Here is a 15,146-nt window from a genome sequence, read left to right on the forward strand (position 1 = left end):
TGACAGCACTATATAAGTACCTGAAATAAATAAACAAACTCCCACGGTGTTCCACAGCGCCATTGTAGTTCATTCTCTCTTCCTGTCAGATTGTATCTGCTTGCCCATATGGGATGTACAGGCACACAGATACACTGGCAGATCTGCTGGAGACCTACATGGCACCAGTCTGCTGGTGTAATGCTTTACAGGCTCCAAAAAAAAAAAAAAGTTACATAAAATACACATTTTTTTACCTGCAATTATTTTCTAAAAATTGAACTTATTCTTTACATGTACATGTCCACTTTTTTTTTTTTTTACACATTCATAAAGCACTTAGATTGCTGCTGGGTGCCATCATCTTGGATGTAATGTCAGCAGTCCCAGCAAATTTAGAGAAGTCACTTTATAGTATTCCCCTTCACTGCTTCCTCAGCAGCTACATAAAACGTTACGCGGAACAGCGACTAGAGGGGCAGAGGAGCTGGGCCAGCTCAGATAGTAATTAGAAACAGGGGAGGGCTATGATGTGGAAAGAAGCAGGGGGCTGTACTAGGGATATGCCCTTTTTCTGTCAAACTTTCTAGCAAGTTCATATGGAAGTGCAAGTAAGCATATAAAACTCAGACTTTACCTGTATTTTTTTAAGTTAATGGCAGGGTCTCTTTATGCCAGTAGATAAATTCATAAACCCAATGTTTATTACTCACCTTTTATGCCAATACATTAAAGATTACATCATTTGTCCAAGAGAAGAGCTTTTGGTCTTGTTCATGCTACAGTTATAATATAGCCTGGCGGGCAATTTTGATCCCTGCCAAACCAGCCTAAACACTGGGCCTTAATGATTACACGGAGTTGATTGGCTCAATTCAGATACTAGCAGTCTGACCATTGGATGTGATGTTTAAATTAGGAATTTTATTGCTGGGGACAGCAAATAATGCCAATTGCCCCACTGTAGTTGTGCCAGCTCAGAAAAGCCACTGCTCCTATACAACAACGAGACATTAAAAAGTTACTATTTTATTGCATCCAGATTTTATTTATATCATTTTAACTGAAACTAAAATTGAGCTTTAGGTCTAGAAAAAAAATGTTACATTTGAACTTCAACCATCAAATGAAGTCAACCATGGCGATGTCCTGAATGCTAGTTAGAGGTTTAATAGAGCTGCAGGTCTCCCTGGTATTCCCAACACACCCATCCTTCCAACACAAACACTAACCATGGCCAAGCTCGGTTTGGGCATAGGTGCCAATGGCTTGCATATTCGTGACAAGAGGCAACCACTTCTTACACTGTGTGTCATCGCACTGCTTTGCCAGCATGTCAGTGAACATGCTAAAATGTAAGGACAGGGGATCTGTCTTGGAGCCCAGACATGTTCTAGAGGAAAGACACAGATAGATCAAATGCTAAGAACTATGGAGACAAAAGACAAAAATCTACTGCATTACCCAATTCCCACAAAAAGTTTTTACTCTCCACAGCTCCTGTCAATTGGGTCCTTGCCCACTAGGCAGTAGTAAAAATCCCAGAAAAGACTCCTACGGAGTATATTACACATGTGTGTATAGGCGCGCTTGCATTTATAAGCATTTTTCCAACAAAACAAGAAAAATGCATACTTTAAAATGCTTGATGCGCCCAACTGCCGTGTTCAGGAGCATCAAGCATTTTTCTGTCAAAACTGCACTTGTGTGTTTTTTTGCCAAATAAACCAACAGTGATATATTGAAAACATTACTATTTTTCTGCACAATGATTGTATTTTGAACAGCTGAATAACGCTACAACTGGGCTAGAAGTCCCCATTATCTAACAAAAACTTACATACTAGTTTTGCGTACACAGCCCCTTCATAAATCACAAAGGCTCATGTGTTTTACTGTACTCTATACAAGGCATACAGTTAACAGAGCTGAAGGCCCCCTTGGTACTGCCATGATAACCATCACTGCCATTTTCCTTAACACCAAAAAAAGCATTGGGACTTTGATGTGAGTTCATGCAAAGTAGTGAGAAGGCAAATACATTTGAAGAGCTTGCTGGCTCAGGATAGGCTGCTTACAACAGATAAGGCTACCTTCCAGTGCGTATCCCAGCAGGTGAACAGAAAATAACATGCACAAATGGAAGGAACAAGACCAACGGATAAAATCAAATTTCTTTTTCTTGTACTTAAAACAGCCAATATGTTTTCGGGGGTCAAAGAAACTCTCCCTTTATCAGGGCTACAACAAAACACAATATAATGTAAATGTAACTAATGCTCCCAACAACCACCATGGCCAAGCTGGGCTTGGGCATAAGTGCCAATGGCTTGCATACTATGGGCAAGAGGCAACTTTTTTTTTTACGATGAGAATATTTGCACAGCTTTGATAGCATATTGATGAACATAGCATAAAACAAATGTGCAGCGCTAATAATGAAAAATATGTGTGAAATTATAAGAGTCCAAAAAGCATGAAAAGTCCAATGAGAAAATTTAACCACTTAAGCCCCGGAGGATTTTCCTGCTAAAAGACCAGGGGGTATTTTGCGATTCGGCACTGCGCGACTTTAACGGACAATTGCGCGGTCGTGCGACACTGTACCTAAACGAATTTGACGTCCTTTTTTTCCCACAAACAGAGCTTTCTTTTGGTGGTATTTGATCACCTGTGCGATTTTTTGATCACGCGCTATAAACAAAAAAAGAGCGACAATTTTGCAAAAATAGCAATATTTTTCATATTTTTTTATATGAAATTCCCCCAAAAAAAAATGTAAAAATCAAAATTTTTTAACATTTTTGGCCAATTTGTTTTATCCTACCTATGTTTGGTAAAAAAAAAAATCGCAAAAAGCGTATTTTGATTGGTTTGCGCAAAAGTTATCGCGTTTACTAACAAAGGGAAAGATTTTTGTCATTTTTGTTGTTTTTTTTTTTAACGCGTAATGGCGGCGATCTGCGATTTTTTTTGCGGTACTGCGACATTGCGGCGGACAGATCGGACCCTTGACTGACATTTTTGACACTTTTGGGGTTACCAGTGACATTTCTACAGTAATCAGTGCTATACATATGCACTGTTACTGTAAAAATACACTGGCAGTGAAGGGGTTAACTTTATTTGGGAGGGAGGGGCTGTGTGTGTCCCTAGGGGCGTGATTCTAACTGTGATTGGCTGTGGCTCTAGCTGTAAGGACACTGATCAACGGATCTACATACTAGATCCGTGTAATCAGTGTCTTTACAGCGAGGAGAATGACAGGCAGCTTGTTTACACAAGCTGCCTGACATTCTCCCTCTTCCCCCGACGATCGCCGAGTGGCCGGCGGACATCGGGTCCGCTGGTCACACGCGCGGGGGGGTGCGTGACCGCGCGGGAGTGGGAGCGCGCCTCCGCGGGCGCGCGCTCGCTCCCCAGACCCTCCCAGGCTAGTGACGTTAATTAACGTCACTCTGCCTGGTAGGGGCTGACCGCCGCAGTAAATCTACTTGCGGCGGTCGGCAAGCAGTAAATGTAAATAATGGTGATGGAAAAAATTCCAAACGAAAATATTGTGAACTAGTTGTGCAGCAAATCTCAACACCAGTGAAGATAAAGTGGATTGCGCTCACCAGATGGATGGGACCCAGATACCATATAGTATAGGGGTCAAACAGGCTTGAGAGAGTAATGGAGTGTCCCAGCAGGATTCACCGACCTCGATGGATAGCGTGTAGATCCGTGACAAGTATGACCAGTCAAAGTCTCCACTCCCACACGATGGATGGTAAATCAAAAAGAAGGGGGACAGACATAGCGTAATATTGCTACAAACAATTTATTAAAAAAAGTTGCTGATACACTTACAAACATCTGTGAATGAAAAGCATGTCAAGTATATACAGCTGGGCTGACTATGGTCCTCTTAACGCGTTTCAGCATACATGCCTTTTTCAAAAGATCTTTCAAAAGCATGTCAAGTATATACAGCTGGGCTGACTATGGTCCTCTTAACGCGTTTCAGCATACATGCCTTTTTCAAAAGATCTTTTGAAAAAGACATGTATGCTGAAACGCGTTAAGAGGACCATAGACAGCCCAGCTGTATATACTTGACATGCTTTTCATTCACGGATGTTTGTAAGTGTATCGGCAACTTTTTAAAATAAATTGTTTTTAGCAATAGTACGCTATGTCTGTCCCCCTTCTTTTTGATTTACCATCCATCGTGTGGGAGTGGAGACTTTTACTGGTCATACTTGTCACGGATCTACGCGTTATCCATCGAGGTCGGTGAATCCTGCTGGGACACTCCATTACTCTCTCAAGCCTGTTTGACCCCTATACTATATGGTATCTGGGTCCCATCCATCTGGTGAGCGCAATCCACTTTATCTTCACTGGTGTTGGGATTTGCTGCACAACTAGTTCACAATATTTTCGTTTGGAATTTTTTCCATCACCATTATTTACATGAAATGTTCTCATTGGACTTTTCATGCTTGCTGGACTCTAATATATTATTCACACATATTTTTCATTATTAGCGTTGCACATTTGTTTTATGCTTTGTATTGTTTTATTGTCTAGTGATTGGTGTCAGCTGCTTCTTCACTTATCAGTTAGCGCAGTAATTTTTTGTTTCCATATTTATTATATTGATGAACATGTTTGAGATTTTAAGGTCAGGGGATCCATTTTGAAACTCACACACGTGCTAAAGGAAAGACACAGATTAAAAAAGAAAAAAAAAATTGAAGAAGAATGATGCTGAAGACAACAAGAACATTACATCTACAATATATCTACATATCTGCAATAAAAATGACAAAGTGACAATACCTTAAAACAACTATAAATTCATATACTGTACCTAAATAATAAAGCTCTGGGAAATTCTGCATTCTCACTCCAGCAGATAACGCATCTATTTTCAAAGAGGACTTCCTGGGGCTTAGCAATGATGGTGGTGGGAACCCCTAAACATGGAGGAGTTTTAATTGCATTCTGGACCCTCTTACTTATGCACTTCATTTCCTAATTTGGGGTCACATTGGAAGAACAGGAATACATCAAAATGTCCTTTTTGTGATGGTTTACCATATAGATTTTGATTTGATCGTGTGAAGAGTTTTTTTTTTTTTTTACTACCTGCATTCTTAAAAAGGTGGACTTTGCTTCATGTTGAAGGGATACAGCGATGACATATGCAGTATACTACTTCCCTATGACATCCCATTTGACAATTCACGCCAGGAGTGTTTTTTTACCGTGGGGGCAGCCGTAGGGGAGCTCAGACAGGGAGTGGAACAATGTGTGTTTCAGGGAATCGCATATCTTACTTTTTTTTTATTTTATTTATTACATTCAGGGGAGGAGAGTTTTTGCAGGCTAAAGCCGGCCATAGATGGTTTGAAGCTGCTATTCGATCCATCTATGGGTAGGCTCCATCCATCAATCGACTTGGGAACAACCAGCAGGTCAAGTTTCTAGCATGCAAATATTACCAGTGGCTATAGCCGCTAGCAATAATCACTGTGTGCTCCCGGCAGGGATGGCTCCCTATGACGGGAGAACACAATAGTTCCACAGATGTGATTTTCTTTCCTGCAACTCGTGGTTGCAGGAAAGATAATTGCATATTCTATGGCCACCTGAAATACACTTAGAAAAAGCAAAACAAAAAAAAAAAACTATTGATTTGAGGTTTACAAGTGTTGCCCTTGAGGTCTATGGGGCCAATTTGCCTCAAAAGTAGCTCAAGCAGCTTTTGGAGTGCCTGGCATGAAGCTCCAGCATATATGAATGTCTACAATTTTTTTAAATTTGATTTTTTTTGTAGAGAATTTTGAAGCTATGAGCTTTGAGCACAACTCTGGTGTGAACGGGACCTTTATAGGTGAGGCAATCCTGATCATAGTTTGCATGACAACTATTAATCCAAAGAGCTTTATGAGCATGATACAGTTTGCAAACATGGCAGCGAAAGCCTTTTCCCTTAGATCAGGGGTCTTCAAACTATGGCCCTCCGGTTGTTCAGGAACTACAATTCCCATCATGCCTAGTCATGGCTGTGAATGTCAGTTTTACAATGACTCATGGGATGTGTAGTTCCGCAACAGCTGGAGGGCCGTAGCTTGAGGATCCCTGCCTTAGATTTTAATGATAGTCACCGTATTCTCTCCCAGCACCATGCAGGCCAGCTGCTGTACTTGTAGTAAATCAAATTTTCCTGTAAACATAAACCATGCTGATCTTCGCATTTTGTACTGGGTGGAAATGTGCAGCCCTTTGTACTATGCATTCTCGGGCAAAGGGTCCAGGTTCTACCATGCAGGTAGGTACCAGTAAACACAGCCAGGGACCAAATACTAGGGCACAGGTGAAGCCCAACATATCTACAATAGATGTAGCACAGAAGGGCAGTGTGTGCAGAGTTCAGTCAGTGTGATCATCCCACAATCAGGCTACGTGACACGACAGAAGGAAGGCGGAGGAGATCACCGCCTTTTCACTATAAGTTTGTGTGACTAATCTTCTAGACCAGTAAATAAATATATAAAATGTTGGTTACTTGGCTGTCGAGTTCAGGACTTTGCTTAATTTACATCTTTTTACTGGCTTCCATTTACTTCATGCTTGTTATGGGTCAGACAACACACAGTCAAGCTACTAGTATTTTTAAAATGGAGCTCAGCAAAGGCCTACTGAAATATGAAGGCTGTCAATGCTGTCCACTTTCTTTAAAAATAATAGATGCCCGACTGTCATACTGATCCCCTAGATTCCAAATCTTTAAACACGGATCCAGAAAACATATTTAATGACTAAAGTCTGAACCTCTGATATGCATACGTGTTCTGAGTCAGTGACTTAAGTGGGGTGCACACTATAAGAAAATCCGGCGAACGATCGTCCGATTTTCCTCGTTGTCTTACAGCAAATCAAAACCAATGAACGAAAATTCGTACGAAAATTATCGTACGACAAAGGTTTTTTTTTGGTTCTTTAGTGGTGTTTCTGATCTACATATACAGTTTTGTACTGTTTTGTGGTTCCTCCGGCCACTGACTTTTCCCCTTTTCAAGCCCTGCTGCCTTGTTGTACTGTTTTGCTCTTGATTCTTGCTCCACGACACACAAAGGCCCCCTGCACCTTGATGCGGCAGGGCCTGTTTATATATAGAGATAGTTCTGCCTTGACTCGGGAGAGATGGTGTTAGCTCATGTCGCCACTCCCCCCGCCATTCTAGACCTTGCTTTCGCTCTGAGGCTTAGCTCTCCTCGATGTGTCGGCGGTCCTGTGATGTCTGACGTCACCGTGCAGCGCATGCGCGGTGTGTCGCCGGACACTACGGGATCGGGGGATCACCAAAGGAGGCCCCTACAACACAGGATCCTCCTTAGATGCCTGTCATCCCTTATGGATGGTCAATTATCCAGATCACCTGGCTATCATTTATCTCAGGTGAGAGTATTACCCATACCTACATATAAGAGCTACCTTAGACCTTCCCCACTAGCCGATTCCTACCGGGTTTTAACATTCTCTGATTGATTGGCTCCCTTTCCAAAAGGTAAACTGTCACTATACTGCTATACTCAGATGTTGATGAATATGGGCATATACAATACCTTACACTTTTTTCCATCCTCCTTCTTTCCATTGTGTTTAGAGTGGCTCCCTTTTCTAATAGGGCGATCCTCATGAGCAATTTGGGGGTTCATCCTAGAAGATCTACATGCCAATTTTTAACAGCTACTTGGTAGTAATGTTACTCTGACTTAAGGCTGCTCTATGTAAGTTCTGTCACCTTTAAAAACGAGGGCTCCCATATTGGTTGGCTCTTTGGATAAAAATACCTCAAAAACAAACCTGCCCCATTTCACATATCTGCCGGACCCCAGTGCAAGGGCCTACTTTCTGAATTTCAGTTGATCTACATTCTCAAATGGCACACTCCAATGCTGTAAGTAAGTATGGTTGGCCAGTTTCTATAACACACATATGGATAAATGTTTTTGGAATATGCTCTACATACACATGTTGTACGATACTAATATTATTGTATTGTATTTATGGAAGAAAAAATGTTTGGCTATCCAAGATTTCGAAATATGTTGGGATGTCTATGTAAACATTTACTAGTATGCTCTCATACACATATGCTCTCATACACATGAGAATTGTATACCCCTTGTTTTAGACCGCTAGCACAACATTCTATATTGGTATTGTGTCATTTTTACTGTTTTTGGGAGTGATTTGTTTCAACTCACTTTTTTAAAATAGATTTTCTTTGAAAAAAATTGTAATATTTTACTTCTCTTGGTCCTGGTGGGACTTATTTATGCATTTGTTACTTAAGTAAATCCTTGCTCAGTTTTGGGAGTAGAATCACATGAGCCTCTGACAGGGATTCTGGTAACACATCTTGATCAAACACAATACTGATATAGGGCTTTAAGTCTTGTCCCAAGGTCCCGGCATGCGTTCTGTACCACTCGGCTGGGAAACCATTGGGACCAGGGGACTTCTATGGAGAAAAATATATCTCATAGCTGCCTCAATTTCTTCTATAGTGAAGTTCCTACCTAGTAGCCCAACTTCACTCGTCAGGAGAGTGGGAATAGGGAGATCTGAAAGTAAATTTCTCTTACTCAGCCACACAGTAATAAGGTATAGGGGCATATCGTTTCTTACAGTAAGTCAGAAAAAGTCAAAAGATGATTTCCGGGTCCGAAGAAAGTTCCTCAGTAGGGGTAGGAATGCACAGAATATTTGTTTGCACCCGCTGATCTGCCACCAACATAGCCATCAGCTTGCCATCTGAGAAGTCTGAGTTAACTCCGTGATGTGAAGGGTATGTAGCAAGGGAGGGAAACGAAGCACGAGTAAGCTCAAAGCTTCGCTCCCGCCCCTGTAGCCAGCGCACAGTAGAGCAGTGATCCTGCCTGGTAGCCTTTATAGCCTAAATATATCTCCCTCTCATATAAACTTTGAACGTATCTCACACCACCTGAGGGGGGGGGGGGGTCGCTGAGGAAATCTGGTCTTCCCAATACGTGGTAAACGCAGTAGTCACCTAAGACACCACATTCTCCTCCTCAAACCATCCAGGACTCAACCTCCATGCACCTCCCCGTGTCTGTAAGGGGAATCCCATAATAACTGATAAAGGTGTATGATCAGAGATAGCCCTAGGCAAATGTGCCGAAGAGGGAACAAGTTGAAGCATCGGGGAATTGGCGAAGGCCAAGTCGTTGCGTGATGAGGACCAATGGGGTCTGGAGAGCTAACTCCCTCCGGGTGATTCCATCGCAACAGCTCTGTCAGGGACACCGAGTCAGCCCATGCAGAGCAGGAAGGGTTGGAAGTGTCAAGCATAGCATCCAGAATGGCAAAAAAGTACCCAGCTAGGACAAGGGGGAGGTGCATGAATGGAGCCAGTCTACTCACCACCTCATATAGTACCTGTACCTGAAATGGTGGAGGAATGTATATATTTACCAATACCATTTTACAAGTAAATAAATCAGCCACCAGAATTATAAAGCAGCCCCCTGGATTGGTAATGATTTGGTGTATAGTACATGGAACTGTTTTGCTAAATATATAGACTCCCCAGGCATACAGTTCGGTATGTATATATTTGCACACAGGCACAATTTTAGATTTTTCCAGATATTTACCAAAACATTCAAGCTATAGATATATAATGAATATGGGCGTAAAGTGCATGCTCTCAGGTTCAGGCTCTTAGCGCTTAAAGAATAGCCATCTCCCCTTTTTCAAGGGACCAAAAGTTATTGGACAATTGAATCAAAAGCGATTTCATGGCCAGGTGTGGGCTACTCCTTCGTTATTTCTTCTTCATCAATTAAGCAGGTAAAAGGTCTGGAGAACCTGTTGTGAACCTACATCATGCGTTCAAAGGAGCTGTCCATGCAAGTGAAACAGACCATTGTAAAGGCTTCAAAAACAAAACAAATACAGAGATAGCAGCAACATTAGGAGTGGCCAAAACAACAGTTTGATACATTCTGAGTAAAGAAGAATGCGCTGGTGAGCTCAGCAACATAAAAAAAGGCCTGGATGTCCATGGAAGACAACAGAGGTGGATGGTCGCAGGATCCTCTCTATGGTAGAGAAAAATCCACTCACAACAACATTCAGACAAGTGAAGGACACTCTACAGGAGGTGGGTGTATCATTGTCAAAATCTATAATCAAGAGAAGACTTCACAAGAGCAAATACAGAGGGTTCACCACAAGGTGCAAACCATTCATAAGCCTGAAGAAAAGAAAAGCAAGTATTATACTTTGCCAAAAAACATCTAAAAAAGCTAAACCAGTTCTGGAAAAGCATTCTTTGGACAGATGATTAATCTGTACCAGAATGACAGGAAGAAATAAAAGTTTGGAGAAGGCTTGGAACAGCTCATGATCCAAAGCACACAACGTCATCTGTAAAACATGGTGAAGGCAGTGTTATGGCATGGGCATGCATGCCTTCCAGTGGCACTGGGTCATTGGTGTTTATTGATGTGACAGAAGACAGAAGCAGCTGGATGAATTCTGCAGTGTTTGAGATTTAGTGTCAGCCTGGATTCAGCCAAATGCAGCAAAGTTGATTGGAAGGCACTTCACAGTACATATGGACAATGATCCAAAATGCACTGCAAAAGCAACCCATGAGCTTTTGAATTAAAAGAAGTGGAATATTCTGCAATGGCCGAGTCAATCACCTGATCTCAACCCAATTGAGCATACATTTCAGTTGCTGAAGGCAAAACTATAGGCAGAAAGACCCACAAACAAAGAACAACTGAAGACCGCTGCATTTAGAGCCTGGCAAAGCATCACAAAGGAAGAAACCTAGTATTTGGTAATGTCCATGGGTTCCAGACTATAGGCAGTCATTGCCAGGAAAACATTCTCAACAAAATATTAAAAATGAACATTTTTTTAAATGATTATATTAATTTGTCCAACTACATTCGAGCCCCTGAAAATGAGGGGGGGGGGGGGACTATGTAAAAAAATGGTTGCAGATCCAAAAATTTGTACTTGATACTTATGTTCAACCCCTTGAATTTAAGCTAAAGGTCTGCACTTCAAATTCATTTTGATTGTTTTATTTAAATTTTATTCTGGTGGCATACAGAACCAAAAAGTATGAAAATTGTGCCTGTGTCCAAATATATATGGACCTAACTGTATGTTGAATATGTGGCATGTAGCGCTCTTTGCACCCAGGTGTGGAGGAGGGGCCAAAACCCTACCTCCATCTAAGTGTATCTCCAGAAAGAATATCACATGGGGCCTAAGAGGTTTAAGATATTGGAACACTTTGGCTCTTTTAAATGTATCATTCAACCCCCTGATGTTCCAGGAGATCAGCTGCACTTTAGCAACGGACATTGTAATGCAAGTAAATACATAAGCAGTAACAAAAAAGATAATTCGACCCTCAAGGAATAGTATTGTCCAAAAATCAAAAAAAAAGTTTCCCGCTGCTGTGTAGTAACAAACTAGCCATGAGGTAAACTGTACACGCAGCCTGATCTCTAAACTGAATCTCAGTGTAGAGGCGTAACCACGCCGAAGACAGCAAGAGTTTAAAACAGTTCAACTAGAAAGGCTGTGTAACCAGGTAGTCCAGGTAACTTGCTTGCCACGATCCCAGTGCAGGAGCATGAAGTGATAGTAACCACAGCATGTGACAATATAAGTTTGTGGGTCTAATCCTCCAGTGGCACAATGCACAAAAGATTGACAAACGATGGTCCTCTCAATAAAAATCAGGCACTTTTACATTTTGTCCCTTGCAGAATGTATAGATGGGGTAGGAGCAACAGGTTTAGCAGAAAGTCCACAGAAAAATGGAAAAAAACATATAAACCACCCACCGCCAGGAGATCAATGAACTTCTGTAGAGAGTGCTCCGAAAGGACAAGTGGTCAGCTCAGAGGCAGCACTCACTTACAGGGTATCCAACCAGTCACTGACCTCCGGCGGGGTGTTACTACCCCACAATGCGGGACCTGAAGCCTACTTGGATAAAGCATACTGTAGCCGATGTTCTTTTCTCTAAGGCAGCATCGCACTTCTGTGAATAATCTTGTCCTCTGTGTTTCAGCCAAAAGAAATCAGGGAAGACCATGATCTTCGTGTTTTTATAGGAAAGCTCCTGAGGTTTCCTTGCTTCTGCTAGGATCATATCCTGATCCCTGAAGTTGAGGAGTCTAACCAGAAAGGGACATGGAGGCGCTACCAGAGGTACGCACTCCAGTCGGTAATCGGTGCGCCCTTTCCACGATGTACGTAGCTGGCATGTCAGGCATGTCCAGCAGTTTCTTAAAGAAGGCTTCTGCAAATACCGCTGGTTTAGGGCCCTTAGCTCCTTCCGGCAGGCCCACAACCCAGATGTTGTTACGCCTCAGGTGGTTTTCTGCATCCTCCACCTTATTTACCAGGGTTGCCACTGTAATTAAACTAGTTGATTAGATTGGGAGCCCTGTATGTCTTCCACAGCACCTATAGGGTCCTCTCTGTTGGTCGCTGGCTGGTTGGCAAGTAGTGACTGGAAACTAGTGATCGACTGATATCGTTTTTTTAATGCCGATATTTTCGGACATGCAAAAAAAATTTATTTATATTTTTTTTTTTCACAGGTACTCCTTGTGGAGGGATCTGGGGGTCTAAAAGACCCCAAACCCCTCCTCGGCACGGAAAAGCATTAAAAAAACAAGTTTGGCTGTTTTGAATGCGGTCAGTTTTTTTAATTTGGCTCTGAGTACCCAGAAGTGATGTCATTGCATCACTTCCGGGTTTTTTACATGGAGACCCGATCAGAGCCGAATGCGGCTTTGATCAGGTCTTCAGTGGCTGGGCAGGTAGGATGACCAGGTCTCCCGATGGAAGGCGGGGGGGGGGGGGGGGGGGGACGACACGTTCCTTCCCGCACCTTGTAATGACAGCCAAGCGGCTTCTCAGCCGCATCGGTTGTCATTACAAGACAGCCAACCGTCGGCTATGGACGCCGGTACCGGGGTGATGCCCCTAGCTGCAGGCATCACTCCGGTACAGCACTTTCCCGAAATATCAGCAATATCGGTAACTTCAGGGGCCAATTCCGATATAAATCGGGGAAAGTGCATATCGGCTCCCGATACATTGGTGGTGCCGATAATCGAGCGATCCCTACTGGAAACCCCCTGGCTTCTTTGACCTGCGTTTGCCCTTCCAGTGCTCCTTACTGTCAAGACCACCGGTTAGAGGTGAGGGAGGGGACCACTTTTTGTATTGACGTTTATATCGGTCAGGCAATGCACTGACACTTTGCTGCCATTGTGCAATGTGCTGGGTGTTCAGTGTGACCCTGTGCCTTTAAAGAGGGGTGGGCTCTCTCCAGTCACCTCTCCTCCATCTATCCATTAGAATACATGTGCTCCCACTGTGGAGACTCTTTAAAAGTAGAGTTAGGGTCAGCCGATATCTAGGTGCCTTGCCGGGGCCTGCAGCTTACGCATGTATTTGCAAATGTACGCAAATAAACCCCTGTTTTTAACGCATACTGTTAGACAGGTTTATTCGGTTGGTCAGTAGTGACTGGAAACCACCTGGCTTCTTTGACCTATAGGGTCCTCCGCCTTCGTGAGCCTCCCCCTAAACGTATCTAGGTCATGCCTGATTAGTGTGCACTCAGATGCCAGCTGCTCTATGCGCGGCATAAGGGCTGTTTTGCAACCCTCTATGGCTGCGAGGATCGGTTTGGTGATTGCTTCTTGTTCTGGGTCAATGCCTGCCAGAGAAGAGCAGAGGAGAGGGGTGACTCACCCATACCAGCCATGGGGATTAAAAGGAGACTTCCCCAAGTGTAGAGAATTGGAGCCTGTCGTGCTGTCCATGTGAGGTAAGATGGCGCCGGCCGGAGCGGAGCTCAACCCCTTTGAAGTGCTCTTTTTCAGGGCTTTTACGGACTTCCCCCGTTCTTTAGAAGACATCACGGGTGGCTAGAACTAGTCCTGGCTGTCTGGGCAAACAAGCAGCTAAATGTTTTTGCTATCTCTCTGATGGGTTTTTTCAGCCTAATGATGGCTTGCTTCACTGATAGTGACAGCTCTTTGGATCTCATATTAAGAGTTGACAGCAACAGATTCCAAATGCAAATAGCACACTTGAAATTAACTCTGGACCTTTTATCTGCTCCTTGTAAATGGGATAATGAGGGAATAACACACGCCTGGCCATGGAACAGCTGAGCAGCCAATTGTCCCATTATTTTTTGTCCCTTAAAAAGTGGGAGGCACATATACAAACTGTTGGAATTCCTACACCGTTCACCTGATTGGATGTAAATACCCTCAAAATTAAAGGTGAAAGTCTGCAATTAAAGCACATCTTATTTGTTCTATTTCAAATCCATTGCAGTGGTGTATAGAGCCAAAAAAGATTAGAATTGTGTTGATGTCCCAATATTTATGGACCCGACTGTATACAGTGCATCTGGAAAGTATTCACAGCGCTTCACTTTTTCCACATTTTGTTAAGTTATAGCCTTTTTCCAAAATGGAATAAAAATTCATTATTTTTATAAAAATTCTACAAAACTTCTTTCACGTGATTACAGGGTTTGTTTGAAATCTTTGACAATATATTAAAACAAAAAAAAAAAAAAATCCCAAGTATTCACAACCTTAGCTCAATACTTTGTTGAATCACCTTTGGCACCAATTACAGCCTCAAGTCTTTTGAGAGTGTAGCACCCTCCTAGACAGGTGTTAGGTAAAATCATCTAATGCTCCTGCTGCTTATCAGGGGAGCCTGACCTTTAGTTAGGCCTGCTCTCTGTGCTCAGTGTGTATTCATCTGAGGGAGTGTCCACTGTAACCAATGGGGGGGGGGGGGGGCTGTTGGATAGTGGAGGAAACCTGGCCAATGATGCACAGGCTTTTGTAACTGTCCCAGTGGGTTGGCACCTGAAGAGGTGCCTCATGGGATTGGTGATACAAGTGGGGAGCGCATGAGGCAGGGGGTCTTTTGGCGGAAGCAATGTCCCAGGAGGAGGTGGACGGCTGTCTCTCTTCCTGCAAAGTAAGGAAAGTGGTCCAGGCGGACTAGGGACCAGGAGTGGAGCTGGGCTGAAGAGGATCCAGTGTGCTGACCAGTGGAGCTGT

At 42.9% G+C, this 15,146-nt stretch overlaps 1 protein-coding gene across 3 annotated transcripts in view; it reads right to left on the reverse strand.

The window, feature by feature from the left end:
• Positions 1–15,146, reverse strand: part of ACOX1 (acyl-CoA oxidase 1) — a 90,445-nt gene that overhangs the window by 47,656 nt on the left and 27,643 nt on the right. The window contains exon 3 of one of the 3 annotated variants that reach the window (XM_082272076.1): positions 1,212–1,372. The exons of 1 other annotated variant lie outside the window; for it this stretch is intronic. In XM_082272076.1, the coding sequence (XP_082128202.1) occupies positions 1,212–1,372 (161 nt within the window). Of the gene's footprint in view, positions 1–1,211; positions 1,373–2,272; positions 2,329–15,146 lie in introns of those variants that run through there. One more of the 3 variants, XM_082272077.1, reaches the window with a different exon arrangement.

This window comes from Pelophylax lessonae, assembly GCF_965119305.1.
Source record: "Pelophylax lessonae genome assembly, chromosome: 11".
Classification (NCBI taxonomy): domain Eukaryota; kingdom Metazoa; phylum Chordata; class Amphibia; order Anura; family Ranidae; genus Pelophylax; species Pelophylax lessonae.